Source organism: Genypterus blacodes, unplaced genomic scaffold, assembly GCF_046128005.1.
Source record: "Genypterus blacodes isolate CSIRO-AG114 ecotype Tasmania unplaced genomic scaffold, CSIRO-AGI_Gbla_v1 ptg000136l_1, whole genome shotgun sequence".
NCBI lineage: Eukaryota > Metazoa > Chordata > Actinopteri > Ophidiiformes > Ophidiidae > Genypterus > Genypterus blacodes.
In genome coordinates this window covers 162,501-180,000 of record NW_027466938.1, presented here as the reverse complement: position 1 = coordinate 180,000, position 17,500 = coordinate 162,501, and the positions used below count along the sequence as shown (strand labels likewise).

General features: G+C 46.9%; 1 protein-coding gene and 2 non-coding genes across 3 annotated transcripts in view; all 3 read right to left on the bottom strand.

Annotated features, from left to right (window-relative positions):
• Positions 1 to 1,818: 1,818 nt before the first annotated feature.
• The window catches only part of loxl2b (lysyl oxidase-like 2b), a 24,145-nt gene continuing 8,463 nt past the window's right edge, over positions 1,819 to 17,500 (bottom strand). The window contains exons 4-14 of the mRNA XM_076164460.1: positions 15,169 to 15,380; positions 12,731 to 12,947; positions 10,628 to 10,811; positions 9,081 to 9,232; positions 8,818 to 8,985; positions 5,719 to 5,884; positions 4,981 to 5,221; positions 3,228 to 3,343; positions 3,007 to 3,143; positions 2,657 to 2,768; positions 1,819 to 2,320 (exon numbers count right to left, since the gene is read on the bottom strand). Coding sequence (XP_076020575.1) covers positions 2,250 to 2,320; positions 2,657 to 2,768; positions 3,007 to 3,143; positions 3,228 to 3,343; positions 4,981 to 5,221; positions 5,719 to 5,884; positions 8,818 to 8,985; positions 9,081 to 9,232; positions 10,628 to 10,811; positions 12,731 to 12,947; positions 15,169 to 15,380 — 1,776 coding nt within the window. The 3' untranslated portion in view covers positions 1,819 to 2,249. The remainder of the gene's footprint in view (positions 2,321 to 2,656; positions 2,769 to 3,006; positions 3,144 to 3,227; positions 3,344 to 4,980; positions 5,222 to 5,718; positions 5,885 to 8,817; positions 8,986 to 9,080; positions 9,233 to 10,627; positions 10,812 to 12,730; positions 12,948 to 15,168; positions 15,381 to 17,500) is intronic.
• trnat-cgu (transfer RNA threonine (anticodon CGU)) lies at positions 8,286 to 8,357 on the bottom strand. The gene has a single exon. It is a non-coding gene; the product is annotated as a tRNA-Thr (tRNA).
• Positions 9,472 to 9,544, bottom strand: trnar-ccu (transfer RNA arginine (anticodon CCU)). Its single transcript has one exon. It is a non-coding gene; the product is annotated as a tRNA-Arg (tRNA).

Sequence of the window (17,500 nt, the reverse complement as noted above, 5' to 3'; positions counted from 1 at the left end):
GTGTGTGTGTGTGTGTGTGTGTGTGTTTAGATGTAATGCCACGTTCTTCACTCAATCAACTAGTTTAGAATTCAAATGTACAGTAAAGGAAACACAATCTAACCTGAATCCCAGGTCTGCAATCAGAGGAAAATTCTGTAATGCGTGTTTCTGGCCACAGCGAGGCGCCATTTCACCACTTCTGGACCCTTTTAGTTTGTGCCTCAGATAAGCGCTTGTGTATTTGTGTATTACTACTAAATACTCCCACAATTCCCCACTACTAACGCTACTTATAATGAATTCAAACATGGATAAACAACGAAGCCTTTAGATATGTTTCAGATTATGATATAAATTCCATGCAGCCAGTCTTTAGTTGCTTCATAACTCAGCCCTTTATTATAGTTTTACACACAGAGCACATTTCTTACACGTATTTCAAGTATACAGTCTGTATACATAACAAAGCCGTCCAGCTGACCGACACGACTGAAGCCTCAGAAAATAGAGGCTCAGTTTGATAGCACCAGAATAAAAGTACAATCAAATAAGATTCACACATATTATTGTACAAAATGATCTCTAAACATGGAAGGAAAAATGTAAAAAGCTTTATTCTAAATGACAATAATTTACTAGATGTGTTGTTTTTGTAGTTTAATGCACCGAGGAAAAATCAACAGATCTGTCACTCTGGCTGTGTACATATGGAGGAATGTTAGGTGACGAGTTCCCGTCTCAGTCAGGATGGAGGTTCGGCTCGTCGGGAACGTTTGAGGCTGAGCCTGAAAGCTTCCTGTGTTAGAAACTTCAACTATCAAAGTCACGAATACAGAGAGAAAGTCTTATCATATACAGTTACAATTAATGTAGAAAAAAAATGAAAAAAAAGCACTTAGCAACAGAAATGAGCTTAAAATGTGACTCTGGTTGAATTTGTCCCGGTGTGAACGACGTCCACTCACAGGAGCAGAGAGCTGAAGGAGCCACTCCGATCCAACAAGGGAGTCACTGTGGAGATTTTAATTTGTTTTGGAGAGCAGCAGAGCATTTTGTTTTGCTTCCATCTCTGAAATGAAACTCGATTCAAACACGCAGCTTGACTCAGATCTGAAACATCTAAACACAGATTCGGATATGAGCCAAGGAATCAAACTCTGGCTTTCAGGAGAGTCTGCATGGGTCATGTGACCTGAGGAGTGAATGCAGCAGGTGAGTCTGTGTTTGGTTTGGTTTGTGTGTGTGTGTGTGTGTGTGTTTCTGTTTGGTTTGTGTGTGTTGCTGTTTGGTCTCCTCCTCAGTTCTGCACCACTTTTAGTTATTTGAGAAAAGTTTAATTGAAGTTGCTTGTGAACTTATCACAACAATCCCCTTAAACTCCGAAGCCTTCTGACCGTAGCTGTGCTAAGATAAGGCTTTCTGTAAAGGCACTTAAGGAGAAAAGTGAACCGAGGTCACATATTGGCTCCAAAAAGCAGAATATGCTACAGATCATAAACAGGAAGTGGTTACAAACACACCACAGAGAGGAGGAATATGATATTCAGTCATTGTGAAGACGCTGTTTAGGCTCTGAGAGAACGGAGAGCAGAACAGGAGAACGAAACCATGAGGAGCAACGACAGAGGGACGCCAAGACCACACACACATATGAAGGTTAAAGCAGATCAGGCTCTGCTACACAAACTCCCCACATAAGTGTACACACTGTGAGACTTCTTGTTTGTTCGTGTTTGTGTGTATGTGTAGAGATGAGTGGATGACGTTAAAGGCACAGAAATGTTGGTCATTTGGAGATTCAGGTCAATCAAAGCTCCTGTGCAGCCTGATTCCCGCTTATCCTGGGCATCCGGACACAAACATTCAAACTCTCCAGGATGAGCTTTGAACCGGCAAACACACTCTTAATGACGTTCCCTTCATTCTGTTCTGTTCTAAACCACTCGGCACATTTCCGGCATATTCATTTCATCGCTCGTTCCGAAAAGTAAGAGTTTGTAAGAGACAGGAAGCTTAGTTCAGTCTTTGATCTTAACCTGAAGCTGCTTCTGTTGGGGAAGAGGGAAAATCTAATATTCCTTCCTCTGGGAAAAGGAAGGGAGGGGACAGATTAGTTATTTAGTGGGGCTGGAGTCCAGAGAAGGCTGCTGCCTCATGGTGGGCGGGGCATGAGAGAGTCTGAGGAGGAGGAGGAGGAGGAGGAGGAGGAGGAGTCCAGCCCTGAGCCACAGGGAGACGAGCTGCTGGTCCTCGGCTCTGCTGGGCCTTTACCTGTGTGTCACCTGGTTGTTGAGGAGGCCGGGGAAAGTCTGTTCTGTTTCAGTGCTTAAAGAGCCGCCTGGCAGACAGGGAGGAAGAGGAAGAGGAAGAGGAAGGGACATGAGAACACAGACACAAGCATCTGATAGATCACAACACAGGAAGAATGGAGACGATCACTTCAACTGCCAGGTGAGATCAATGTGGAGGATCCAGACATTAAACAAACTTGATCGTCGTCGTGGTTACACAGACGACAATAAGAATGGATGAAGAATGTTAATCAATAAGTTAACTCTTTATGATTCATTTCACTTTTTCTTCAAATTTTAAAACCAAATCCCAATCCCTCAGTCTGCCACATGAATGACATCATCAACCACACAGACCAGTCAGAGCTCAGTCAGCTGCTCACCGTTGTGGCAGCTGTACATCCACACACGATGGCCGTCATATCGACACCTGCACTTCACTATGTTGTTGGAGTAATCTGACTCTGCCACCTCATAGTTTGGGTTTATAATAATCTGTGGGAGGGGAAATATTCAGTCAGAACAGGAGAAACACAAACATAAACAAACTACACAACGTGGATTCTGGGTGTTATTTTCACCACTAGGGGGCAGCAACAATGTCCTGACGTGAGGACAACAGGTCTAAGTTAAGCCCAGTGATGTATAGATAGGGTGTAGGGACAGAGGATGAAGATGAAGGTGTCCCCATATGAGGACACTGGGTCTAGGTTTTATTTTGATTCAACATCACCTGGAAGATGTAATCCCCCGGGGTCACGTTGGTGATGTCCACCCACTGACAGTCGATGTCGTGCCTGTAGGTGTCCCAGCAGCCCAGGGTGATCCCCTGCTCGCCAAAGTTAGCACACTCGTACCGCTTCTCAATGCCTGCAAGGAGACGAGAGAGTGTGGAAGCGTGTGGAGATAAACCGATGAATCCTTCACTGACCGGGTGGTGAAAGGTCTCCTCACCTTCATCACACTCTGAGTCCTCCAGGCAGAAGCTGGCCTTGTGCCCTTCTGCCACTTTGGTTCCATTCAGACTGAAGAGATCATATAAGGTGAACACCTCCATGCTGTGGTAATGCCTGCACACACACACACACACACACACACAGACACAGGGAGGCCTTCAGAGTGGAGTTTCCTGATATGAGATGAACCGCAGACACTTCAAAGGTCGCACAGAAGCATTTCAACCACTAAACATGGAGCGGCTCTGTGGTTTCAATCTGTTTCTGATGAGTGCTGTCAGAGACAAAGGTGCCAAAGGTTGAGTGTGTGTGTGTGTGTGTGTGTGTGTGTGTGTGTGTGTGTGTGTGTGCAGCTGTGCAGAGGAACCACAGGAATCTGGGACTTTACAGCAGCAGCAGCTTTATCTTACAGCCGCCGCTCAATTACAGGGCAGCACAACGTATGGAGGGCAGAGACGAAGTGAAGAGACGAGGAGAAGACGAGGGGAAGAGACGTGCACGAAGACAAGGGGAGAGATGAGGGGAGAGACGAGGGCGGAGGGCGGAGGGCGGAGACGAAGTGAAGAGACGAGCGGAGAGACGAGTCGTCACACGAGGAGATTGAGATTCTGAAACCAGGCCAGGTTGTTTCTGGTTCATTTTAATGAGTTTGTCCAATTATGCTGTGGGATCAAATCAAATAAGCAAAGATTTCCCACGAATTCAAGTTTGAACTCAACTGATGGAGAGCGTTTACAGAGCATTAGAGCGTTCTGTAAACCTTTACTTTTACTGGTTTCATAAAGGCTCCCTGTGTTCTCATCATTTATCATTAAGTTGTGATTTATGTTTCTGTGAAATCAGTTTGTCTGCTTTTGTTCCCCCACACCCACACACTCACACACACACACACACACACACACACACACACACACTCACACACATTCGCTGTGACGCTCAGAGTTGCAATTAATGACTCACTTTGGAAATGATGAAGCTCTATATGAAAACATGACATAGTTTAGCTTTAAGGTTCAATTACAACAGGTTTAAAACTGTGAAAGGGTTTATAAAGGGGAAGGAGGAGAAGGAGGTGAAGGAGGTAAAGGAGGTGGAGGAGGAGCAGGAGGTGAAAGAGGAGCAGGAGGTGGAGGAGGTAAAGGAGGAGCAGGAGGTGAAGGAGGTGGAGGAGGTGAAGGAGGTGAAGGAGGTGGAGGAGGTGAAGGTGGAGAAGGAGGTGAAGGTGAAGGAGGTGAAGGTCTCTGCAGGGCCGAGGTGACTGTCACGTCTCTGACGGGGCTGGAACTTGGAAAAGTGAAGCTAAGTGAAGCCTTCAGTTAAAGGATTTAGACTGAAGTCACAGGCCTGAGACACACACACATTTACTGACTGACTGACTGACTCTCCCTCTCTGTCTCTGTCTCTATCTCTCCCTCTCTGTCTCTGTCTCTCTCTCTCTCTCTCTCTCTCTCTCTCTCTCTCTCTCTATTATATCATGCATTTCTGTGTTCATTTCACTTTTATCTTATTTATTTCTCTCTGCTGCCATCTGGTGGTGACCTGGACTTGAAAATAGTCTGTGACTAAATATGAAGTTACATAAAGAATCCACATTCTTTAGATTTAGAGAGAATCCATTTCTCTAAATCTAATATAAAGAAAGATGATGATCACATTAACTTTGACATACACAGTAGAGGGACCTGTGACTTGTCTGTGTGTGCGTGTGCGTGTGTGTGTGTGTGTGTGTGTGTGTGAGCTGTGACTCTGACCTGTGACAGTCGTGCCACACCCATGAGTTCCTGTTGGCTTTGGGCCTGAAGTCTGACTGTCCGTTGTTGTGTATCTGAGAGGAGAAGCGCAGGAGGCGGCGGTAGGAGTTGGCAGGAGCCTGGCTGGAGGTGGAGGAGAGGCAGTTCTCCTCGTAGGCACACTGCAGCAGGAACATGGGCCGGTCCTCCATGTAGGTGGTCTGCTCCACCACCTGAGGGTTCAGCACCAGGTCAGGAGCCGCTGGAGGGCCAGGAGGAGGAGGAGGAGGAGAGACCACAGAGACGTGGAGTTTAGAGACACGTGGGCACAGAATGGAAGGTTGACTCTGGGCACATGAGAGAGGAAATGAGACGCTTCACTTTCAAACCTCAGAGAAGGTCTGGGGTTCAGGAGGGATGTTAGAGTTTTAGTTTGACTGAAGCAGCAGAGCTCAGAGGCAGAAAGACTGATTCAAAGATTCTGACTGCCAAACTGAAGCAGCAGTCAAAAAGTAAAAATGCCCGTTTCTTCATGAATTCCCAGATAAACAGAGGCCAGAAGATGAGATCAATCGTTTCTCCAGATGGCCTGAAGCTGGTGAGCCAATGGACAATCAGCCAAGTTACTCAATAGAACTCTTTCACTCTGAAACATCAAAAACTGCATTTGAACTCAACATTGATCTGTTTCTGCCTGTTGCTCTGGTTTCAGTGATGTTCTAAGAGGTTAAGCCTGTCTGTTGTGTTTCTGTGTCTCACTCTCTGAGCAGGAGACTCCTGCAGCGTTGCGTCCTCCTCCCTTGGCACAGCTCATGTGCTCCCCGTGGTGCAGGCAGTGGGACAGAGACATCTCAGTGCCGGAGCAGCGGACGCCACTCATCACCACGGCGTCGGCGCTCACAGCCCCCGGCCAATACCACGTCTCCTTTAAGGGGAGAAACGGGTTCAGGTTAAGATCAGAGCGATACAGGATCTGTGATAAGATCCACACAGTGCACTTTGATTCATCACACATTAATATACACCTGAAAACATGAAAACTCTTCATCTGAACTGATTGTAATTTGATTCCAGGTGAACTTAAACTTTCACCTCCACCTGTAAAAGTGATTTAACCCTCAGACCCTCCCTTCTTTACTGCTCTATAGAAATAAATACATTAAAATCAGCCCCCAAAAACAAAAAACAAAACTAAAATTTGATCTAAATTTTAATTAAAATACAAAATTTCTTTTAATAATAAAAAGAAGAAAGTAAAAAAGAAAAAGAAAAAAATGTTTAAATTAAAAAACATTTAAGATGTTTTTAAATCTTAATTTTAAAAAAGTTTGATAATTATAAAATAAAAAAGTTACAAGAAAAGTTGAAAAAGTTGAAAAAATAAATTGTAGAGAGGGAGACAAAAATAGAGTGAGAAAGAGAGTGAGAGAGAGAGAGACAGAGAGAGTCAGTCAGTCAGTCAAATGTGTGCCTTGAGTCCAGGTCTAGTCTCAGGCCTGTGACTTCAGTCTAAATCCTGACAGAAGCCTTTAACTGAAGGATTCACTTGGCTTCACTTTTCCATGAAGTTTAAATCTCACGCTGCAGCGTCATGTCCATTATTTCACCAACAACATTGGTTAAACCACAGAGTGGTGATGGATTTGTCGCAGACATGATGATGAAGAGAAACCTGAGCTGTTACACTGGAACCTTTTACAGAGCAGACAGAGCAACGGTCTGTGACCTATTTGAGACATCATTTGAGTTTCCAACCCTTTGCTCTGCTCTGAAGAAGGCAGTTTGCTCTAAAGGACACTAGATGGCGCTCCTTGCCTTTCTCCAGCCTCATGGATGTCAGACTACAGTGACTGATGTGGCATTGAACGTCTGATAGATCCTCCTGTCAGGTGATTAGATTCTGACTGCTTTATGCCTGAATTCCACATTAACATCTGAAAGCAGCAGATGAATGTTTCTGATCAAGGTCACAGAGAGGTCAAACTAAAGTGCCAGCCCAACAGAACAGCCGCTGGCAAAGACACACTTCTTATTCAAGTCAAACCCTGCAGGAATCATTATTTCACCGTCTCCACTCATAAAGCAGTGAAACACTCTGAGAGGCGTTAAACACGAAGATGTCATCATTCTGCACTGTAAACAGCGTTTGTGCCTCCTATAAAAGGAGAAACACTCTTTACCATAACGTCTTACAGGTGTGGACAGTTAACAGAGGTAATAGTCCTGAACGCCACAGGGCTGCGTCACCATAGCAACCGCACGTACGCAGAAACACAGGAGTTCAGAATTCTCTATTTAAATGTTTAAAGAAGAAGAAATAAAGTGAAGGTAGACAAAAAAGAGACCAACAACAACAACAACAACAACATCTGGACTCTCAATCTCTCAAAGCTCCATAAAAGATAAAAAATAACGAGAGAGGAACTTGTTTTTGTCACAAGATACCTGTTGGAGCTACCTGGACTTTGCCACAACAGGGTTTTCTTTTTAAATCAATACCAGTTCCAAATGATTTGGCAATCCAGCTAAAACAACAACACACACACACACACACACGAGTTGCCACCTTGCAGAGTGAGGAAGTGTGGACGTGGATCAGAGACAGGAGAGATCAAATATGTTCTAAACTGTACATTTAGCTGTTTGAAGTCCTTATATGGACTCAAATCAATGTTTATCTCAGCTCAAATCAACGGAGCTGCAGTATTACCTCATCCAAGAAGGAGAAACCTCACATGTCTTCTTCTCCTCCTCCTCCTCCTCCTTTGAAGAGTAGAACCTGATCATTACAGTAAACTAATTCCAAACACGTAACTGAGTCACTAAGCATCCAAGTGTAACAGCAAAGAGAGACAGACAGGAAAGGTCTCGCTGCTCTGACTGCTCTTAACCTCCTGAACACACACCAAAGGTCTCAGCTTCCAGGTGCTGATTAAAGCTACACACTGACATCTGAGGTCACCGTCTCTGCCCACAGGAGACGGCTGAGACGACTCTGAGCTTTGAACATCCCTCCTCATTCCAACCCTCCTGATCTGCTGACCCCCCGCTGAGCTCCACCTTCATCTGCCCCGGGACTTAGACAGGTTAAGGGGGGGAGTGATGCATTTTAAGATTCAGATTGATCACCGCACCATGCAGCATAATGAGGAACCCATAAGAGAAGGGAGGTTCTTTTAGTGGGGGTTTGCTCATGTAGGGGCAGGATATGAGCCTCTTACACACACACACACACACACATGCTTTACAGAGGGGTCAGAGCTGGGCAGACATGATACAGAGCCCCTTAAAAAGCACGAAGGGGGGCACAGTGCACCTGACATCCGAGGCACAGACGGGGTTCGAACCCGTGTTCTTCGGTTTACGAGACCGACGCCTTACCACTTGGCCACCGCGCCTCGAACTGATCAGCTCTTAGTTATTGTGCGAGTCAAGTCTTTAGTCAAGATGGGACAGTCACATATCATAAATATAAGACGTGTGCTGTAGATGTCCCAATGTGTTCCAAACTCTAATTTAGTCATTTAAAATAAATCATATCCTCCTGAGACCCAGTGTCCTCGTATGTGGACCTTCTATCTTCTTTCCCTGGACCCTATCTATCTATCTATATGTCACAGTGCTTAACTTAAACCTGTTGTCCTCATGTCTGGACATTTCTGCTGCCCCCTAGTGGTATAAAACACTTTGAGTCACTAGAAAACATGGCAGACAGGAAGAAATGTGTTATTCTCTTTGTTTCCACATGTAGGACACATATGATCACACTGGGCGATGTTGTGAATAGCCTTTGTTCTTCCTCTTGGCTGCTGTGACTCGTGACTCTGCTGTGACTCGTGACTCTGCTGTGACTCGTACCTGGAAGGCGTTGCTGGCAAATCCCAGGCCCATCTGTCTGCAGACCACCATGGCCTCCATGGTCCCCCAGCCTTCACTGCACACCGTCCCCCACACCAGAGAGCCGTTCCTCTCCACCAGCACCTCCACCCGGCCCTCGTAGGGGTTACGCCCGCCGCTCAGACGCAGCTGCATGAGCGGAGACAACACAGGGATGAATGAATGAAGATGTTCTTGGCTTGTGTGTCTTTGTGTGTGTGTGTGGTGTTTGCTTGTAGCCTCACCCTCTCCTGAAAGCCCATAGCAGGAACGTTACACCTGACAGCTGCATCTTCCTCATGGCTGCAGCCCAGTGACTCCTTGTTGAAGAAGCACTCGGTGATGGACTTCTCGAATCCAGAGCACTGCACCTCGTTCATGTGAACCGGGCCCATGCCTGCAAAACACAACATGTGACCTCACTTTTTCAACATTTTCCATGTCTGATGTGCTTTGACACCGACATCCTGCTATTATGAACCTTTGACGAAAAAGCGCACGCAGTGTGTGTAGTCACGTCCTACAAGGGTCATCAGAGGAAAGCTGTGTGTTTCCCATGATGTGTCACAACACAACACAAGCTTAGGTCTGTGCCGAATGCGCAAGACTCACTTCAATCCTGAAACATTGATCATGTACCCCAGATGGGACTCGAACCCACAATCCCTGGCTTAGGAGGCCAGTGCCTTATCCATTGGGCCACTGGGGCTGATAGAAAACCCACACACTCCAGGTCGTCAGAACCCTGCAGGAAGAATCTGCTGGAACTGGGAAAAGACGGTCCACTGTACCATTTGTAGCAGACCTAAAGTAGGAACAGGTCCTGAATCCTTCCTGAACAGACCTGAAAGCTTTGAATTGAGTTTCTCTGCCTGCCCAGCTGGTTTGGCTGACAAGGATCAGGTGAGATCAGATCATTCCGGAAGGCTTTAAAGAGACAGCACATAAAATGGTCTGTTTTCACTCAGTGTGCCCTGCGTGACCGATGGGTTTTTGAACATTAAAGCCTTGTAGAGTTTAAAAATAATTCAAAGGAGAGAATTAAAATAAGAACATGGAACTGTATAACGTGCCATTAAGAGTGGACGAGTCAGTGGTCAGTGGTTTCTGTCTGTCTGTCCTCGTCTGTGTGTCCTCAGTCTGGATGAACGGTACCTCAGATCCTCAGACACACACCTGCAGAGAGACATGGCATTGCTTCATCTCAGCCGGCTGGGATTTCCCATCTCACCGACCTGTGACACGGACCTAATCCCGTTCCAGGTCAGGTCTGTGAGCTGAGGACTTTCTGCTCTGGAGCACGGTGGGCAAAGCAAAGAGCTTGAAGGATAGAATTAGTGTCTGTGAAATGTTTGGGACATTTTCCTACCTAAACATTTGGGAGGCAGATGTGGTCTCAGCCAGACAAACAGCAGCTTTGATTCTGTGCCATGCAGGCATTCTGCACAGGACAGAAATAAAGTCTGTAATCCTGAGCTCACTGGCACGTGGGTCTGTGGGTCTGTGGGTCTGTGGGTCAGGCGAGCCCAGGGAGTCCAGGCTGGGTTTGGCTTCGGGTCCACACTTTTCCTGCTGCGGTCACATATTTCTCTGCTTGTCCCACTTCTTGTGACGGCGAAAGTGGAGAAAGGAGCAAGAAGCACAGGAACGACTTTCAATGAGCGAGTGTGTGGGGTGAGTTATTGGAAAGCAGCTGCGTTTTTCCTCCGCGATGCCCCTAGAACACACATTTAACCCTTTCTGCGGCCGGGAAGCTCCAAGAACAGAGTGAGTGTGAGGTAAACCAGGTTACCTTGGCCGAGCCGTCCTCCAGACAGAGCCTCCTTGGCCGTACCGAAGCCCAGCTCTCTACACACCACCGTGGCAGAGAGGAGGCTCCACTCGTCGTCACATATGGTTCCCCACTCGCCGTTCTTCAACACCTCCACCCGGCCCTCGCCTACGATGGCCCCCCCGCGCAGACGGACCAACGGTTGCTGGAAGGGGAAACGAGAGAGAGAGATGAGGTTTTAGATTGGCAGAGATGGAGGAGAGACGACGTGAAGCAGACTGGGTGGCTTCATGTTTACAGGACATGCTTCTGACATGATTCTGCCTTTAAGTGTTTAGATAGACTGGAAGTGTTTAACTTTACAAGTAAACACATTAGGAGCATAGTTCAGTCTGATTTACTGCCGTCTGTGGAGTAAAGTGAAGACATCTTAATGATTGGAATCTGGGAATGTTTCCATCTGAGCCGCTCTGCAAAATACAGAAATACAGAAAAGAACATTTGTATCTTGTCTCTTACGTCATACATTCTTCTATAAGATGAAGCATAATGAGAAATATAAACAACATATCGACCTGAAGGGCAGAAGGTTATATCATCTTTCAAAACATTGGACTTTGTAAGATTAGATTCAATTTAAGTAACCCGAAAAAAAGACAGGAAAATGTGTAAATAGGTCAATTTAAAGGGTTAATATGTAGTAAATATGCTAAATGTCTCTGTGGTGGTTGTGTGACCGGTCTCATATCTCCATCACAGAGGAGATCTCTCCAGGTTTTGGGAGAACAGGCCTCAGTGACTCTGTTTGTCTGAGAGGCTTTTGGATGTCGGGACGGTTCAGCCCCGCCTGGCTCTCAGCTGTGGGACGTGACAGAGAGCAGGAGAGACATGGACGCCGTCACACACACACAAACACACACACGCACACACACACACACACGAACACACGCACGTTCACAACTCATGTCATGAATTCCTGCGTTGAGAGTTCACACAGTTGCTTACGGGCTGAGAGAGTTTCTGTGGAAAAAACATTTGTCATTCTCAAGTCTCAAGACTTATTCCCTTCTTCTCTCGGTCGCTTTAGGTGAGGTCAAAGGTCAGCATCAGCAGCAGTCCCCTGGGGCTGTAGAGGTTTACTCAAGGACTGCAGACTTATATAACCGCAAAAAACACACACACTTGGCTGCACAGTGGACGAACTCTGAAATAAGCTCTGACTGCAGCAGAGAGACGCTGCCAAAAGCCTCAGCACCTCAGGTTTACTTACCTAAAATAAGCCTTAAACTCAACACTCAGTATGTTTGCATGCATGGTAAAACTAAGCAACATTGATTTCTAACAACAGACCTGAGATTTAAGTTGATTTCCTCAAACATATATATTCAGCAATTTCCCTCAGGATAAATAAAGTAAATGAAGTTTTATCTTAAGTATTATCTTAAGAATTTTTTTAAGTATTATCTTATCTTATCTTATCTTATCTTATCTTATCTTATCCTAACCTATCTTAACTTAACTTAGCTTTTCTTAACCTAACTTAACTTAACTCAACTTAACTTAACTTAACCTAACCTAACCTTAATCTTATCTTCTCTGCATTTCCATGAATCTGACTGATTCCCTTCATGTCTCTGCTTTACTGAGCATTCTATATTTCCAAACCTTTACAGAGAGATGCTCAGCTCACAGGAATCAACAAGGCAGAGAGTGAACCAGCAGATTTTCCATCCTGGAGCCCTGGAGCAAGGCAGCGGGCGCTCCGGTTACAAAGCTTCTCTGCAGTTACAGAACAACATCACAGCGTCACACAGCTCCACCCCTGACTGAGTCTGGATGAGAGCATGGAGCTGGAGGACACAGCTTCATTCTTCTCCAGATGTTCTCCTGATAAAAAAATGTTTCCTTCCACCGTCCCCAAAGTTTGATTAAACCTCCAATCAATCAGGCTCCTCCCTCAAACGCAGCAAGATGGCGAAGCTGCCTGGCTGACCTGACCTGACCTGACCTGACCTGACCTGACCTTTCTTCATGTAGCCTGTCAGTGTCACTTTGTTGCAGATAGAGCTGAGGGAAGAGAGTTAGGATCATGTGGAAAGACTGAGCAGTGCAGAGATCCTGTACCTCTTGTCTGAAGGCCTTCCTGAATCCTGAGATGGGCGTGGGAGAGAAGGCTCTGCCAGGAACGCAGCTCACCACCACGGGCAGACCGCCATCGCACGTCCTGTTGGCCTTCAGGGACACCACCTGACCCAGTTTACAGCTGGACAAGTGGGCCTCGTTCCCAGTGCAGTTGATGGAGTAGTCCCAGTATGTGGGCTTCCTCCTGCGGGCAAACATCCTGGGGACAAGGAGGAGAGGGAATAAGAGGAGAGAGAGGTGAAGAACATGCAGAGCTTTGGATCAGAACGACATATGAGCCTCTTTAATTCAGTTTATATTAAAGTTTACATTTTGGGCTTCACCCTTGGGAGTGACCTAAGAAGGGCGAGGATGTAGAAGTTTGTCAGGCTCAAGGGCACTGGCAACACAATTCCTCTATTTACTATTCTGGCAATGCTGGACGGATTGTTCCAGATGTTCATTCATATAATTCATATAGAAACGTAGAGGTGAAGCAGGACTTACACCAAAACTCCACACCAAGCAGAAGTTTCTATGAGACGTTTGTGAGAGTTTACACAGAGCTGCTGACTCTTCTCGGTCCATCTGCTCTTAATGCTTGGTTGATTTGACCTCCTTGCCTCAGTTTTGCTTTCCAGGTGAACTAAAATAAATCAACAAGCCACGTGACAACACAGAAGTTGCTGTGTGTCAGGGCCGCCAAGTAAACAGGCATGTGGCGACACCAACACAATACTGAATCTGAGTATGATTGACATGTTAACCTTCATCATGTGAACCTGAGGATGTGGATTCAGGACGGGTTCAGATCCTGTTCACCCCTCGTGAGTGAGTTTGGGCCCAGGGTGAGGTCACTTCCTCCTCCGCCTCTCAGTGTGAGTGTGTGAGTCTGTGAGTGTTTACTGCTGACCGGCCAAGAATAAGTGAGCAGGAGGAAAAACCAGGAACCAAATGGACCAAAGCAAATGTTTCATTCGTGGTGAGTGTTGGTAATAGAAAGTAAAGTTTAGATCAGATTCCTCTGCTATAAGCACACGTATGTCATCATTCCAGTGGCAGTGGCTCAGTGGGTAGTGCTTCCGCTTGGGAACCGGAGGGTCGCCGGTTCGAGCCCCTGCCGAGGTGCCCCTGAGCAAGGCACCGAACCCTCAATTGCTCCCCCCTCTGCGAAGGGTGGTAATGTAATGTAAGTCGCTTTGGATAAAAGCGTCTGCCAAATGATCGTAATGTAATGTAATGTATCATAACTAGCAGAGTTAGAAAACAATCCTAGCATCCTTTGTGCTGCTTCAGCGGCTTCTCCAAACCTCTCTGAATCATTTACTGGCAAACTCTGACAAACACATTTCAGAGGAGCATGAAGGCTCAGATTCACACGGATGTTTTCATTACATCAGATAAAGAATGGAGCAGAGCGGCACAGAGGCTGCATGACGACAGAGCGGCGGCTCCTGGCCGTGAGTCAGACCCTAAACAGACGGCAGCTTCATGCCTCCACAGAGGGAGCGGGACGACACGTGGATGGAAAGTGGGGAGTTGCTGCACTTGACTGTGGTCACCTAAAGGCGTAGGAAACATTCCAGCCCAGCAGACAGTAAATCCAAGGTTAACCTGAGTGCTTGAAGTTTTATAGCCAGCTGTGATTAACCTGCGGCCGTTTGTCTGCAGGACGCCTCACGTTAGCAGGATTTACATCGCTGAGGCGTTACGGAAGCTTGGAGAAATCTGCTGATGTCAGACGGCTTTGGTTTGAGGGCACAGCAGCTTCATATAGGGAGCGTTTAAGATCCAGGATGAAAGATAGCTCTGTTCTATGCTTTTTGGAGAAATATGACATCATGACATTAGAAGCTAATCTGGGTCAAGGCCCGGATCTGCTCACTGTAATGTTTCATACTTTAGTACTATAATCACAGCATTTACACTGATTTAGATTCAGATGTCGAGATTTTATGTTGAGCCGACTGAGATGGAGACCTGAGCAGGACAGACAGAGGTCCAGGTCCAGGGTCCAGAGTCCAGGGTCCAGGGTCCAGGGTCCAGGGTCCTGGTCCTGGTCCTGGTCCTGGTCCTGGTCCTGGTCCTGGTCCTGGTCCAGCTCCAGGCCCAGGTCCAGGCCCAGGTCCAGGCCCAGGTCCTGATCACTGATGCACAGCTCATCATTCCTCTTTTATGAGCTGAGTGCTGCACTTGACCGAGTTTACAAGGAAAACCATAAAGTTCCATCCTAATGACCTTGAGGTTATGAGCTTCCTTCTGTTCTGAGACCTGCTGGAGATGAAGCATTAACCATCCAGAGAACAAACTGAACAAGTGCATCTTGACAGCTGGACTCATTCTTCAGAGCCTTCACACCTCAGAGCTCCACTAAGGGATCAGATCCTAAAACCTTTCTTCCTCTTGGACAGCAACAGGCCACAGAAAGCTGGAGGACTCACTTGTAGACCCTGGCGTTGTACTTCTTCTCCCCGGGGAAGCCGAACATGCCACAGATGACTCGACTGTTGAACTGGGTCCACTCCGTGTTGCAGACCTGCTTCCACTGCCCTCCGTCCTTCACCTCCATGTAGCCCTCCGTCACCGGGATACGCTTACGGAACGATGACAGGATGGCTCGTATGCGTGCGTCCTCCACCTGAATGTCCAGACTCTGGGGACAGGAGACACAGAGAGGTTTACACAAAGAAACATCATCATCATGACGAGTTTATCCATCAAACCGTTACAGAATCCTTTGGTCCAGTTCTGTATGTTGTCATAGATCAGATATGAACCATAACTCTGTGTCATGTTTGCATTACATCTGTCTAGAATCTGCATTTTTCTGTGTTACCTAAGAGGCAATAAGCCCCTCCCCTCCAGCCGCCTGAGCTCTGTGTGTGTGTGTGTGTGTGTCGCCTCTAAATCTCATCCAGATTGCCGACATTTTTTCTAAAGCGAATCACGTTATCACACTTGTGGCCGAGTGTTTTGGCTTTAAAGAGGAAAGAGACACGTGCAGCGGGTTTTAGTGGGTGTGAGAGGGAAACAGTCAAGGAAGGAAACACAGCAGCAGGAGAACACATGCAGCGGGGCAGGAAGCATCATCACACAACATGTGGAGCCTCCTCTGATGTGCAGAGATCAAACCTCTTTAAAGACACGTTCATGCTTTATTATGACATCATGCTCTACAGGGTACAGTGTAGAACTCTCTGCATTCATCAGGACTCAGAACTAATGAGAGATTTACTGACTGCTGATCCTAGTAACTGAAGAAGCTCTGATGGATTGTTTAGTCTAACACAATCTGATGATTAGGAGTCTTGGTGTGGTGTGACTCGTCTAATCTGAGCCTTTACCCTCTTCGTGTTACTGAGGGATGATCTCTTCTTGCTCCCAGGCAGAGTTGGGTTGTTGTAATGAACTCAAAGACTTCTTCTCCTCTGACTCCTTCGCAGGGATTGAATAAACATTTTCCTCTCCCGTAGACCAAACCCATCTTCCTCTGCTACGTGACTGAGCTCAGGGAGGGAAGCTCAGCCTGGCTTAGGGGGCGAAGGGGGGCGTGGCTTCACTCAGCAGATGGGCTGGTACAGATGCCTCTCATACGCAGCCAAGAAGGCCGAGACCTACAGATCAAATCATGAGAAAGGAGGGTTTCCTGCCTCCAGGGGAAAGAGCCGATGCCACCGCCGTGAAAACTACAACTCATCCGTCTCTCTGCACGCTGCTATTTCCTCCCATAGATCACCACATTAATCACTCCGCTCAGAGGGAGAGGAGGAGGAGGAGGAGGAGGCCTGGATCCTCTGAAGGGACGTCAAATTAAAGCTGAAATCATGGAACATAGTGATGAATGGAGATGTAGCGCTGTGACCTTGTCGGGATCGTCTGTAGTGTAAAGACTCGGAGCCAAACCACGGCGAGGACGCTTAGAATGTGTAAATAAGAAGGGAGTTTGATCCAGAATAGAGTTTAAACAGTCAGGAGACAAAGATCTGCTCTGACAAAGATCTCTGCAGCTCAAGTCTGCGTTCAAGGACTGATTGACCCTCAGATAAGTACAGGAGAACAAACTCTCCTCTCCCCGTCACACACACCGACCCCGAGTCTGTGTGAGATAAACACCGTCCCTGCTAACCTCCGCCCACTGTGTCTACACAACATCTCACACACGACACAAGAGACTCCGCTTGTTGCCCTCACTGGCCCGTGTTTTAGTTTCCTCGTCCTCCGTTTCCTTTCCCCTTCCTGTCCCGTATCCTATTTCACTTCCTGTCCAGTTGTCAGGGGTTCTTACAGACAGAATGGGTCTTAGCCTGCAGGAGAGTGTGGTAAGAAGAGGTTCTGGGTATGGGTTCACTCTGGGGATGGAGCCTTTCCTGCCTGACTCGTATGATGAAGGTGCACCAGATGGAGAAGTCATTAGCGGGATGAAGAGGGGGGCCCCACGTCTTCGCAGAGGAAACTCCAAAAAAGCTTTCTCTCTACACAATTCCTAATAAAACCTCATTCCCCACATTATGGCTGCCAACATGTGTGGAATGAAAGTGCTGGAGCTAAAGGTACAAGCGGTTCAGTGTTCCTCAGTGGAAAACATTACAGCTGTCATGCTACGTCAAATTAGCAACCGGAGCCGGGGGAGGAGAGCGCGGATCTGTGCAGGACGCAGGGCCCGGCACCGTCAGGGACCGGAGCCGTGTTTAGACCTGACCATGATTAGGGTTGTGTTAAAAACAACATGTCCTTGTCAGTGTGTTGTGAGTCTGTCAGTGTGAAAGCCTCTGA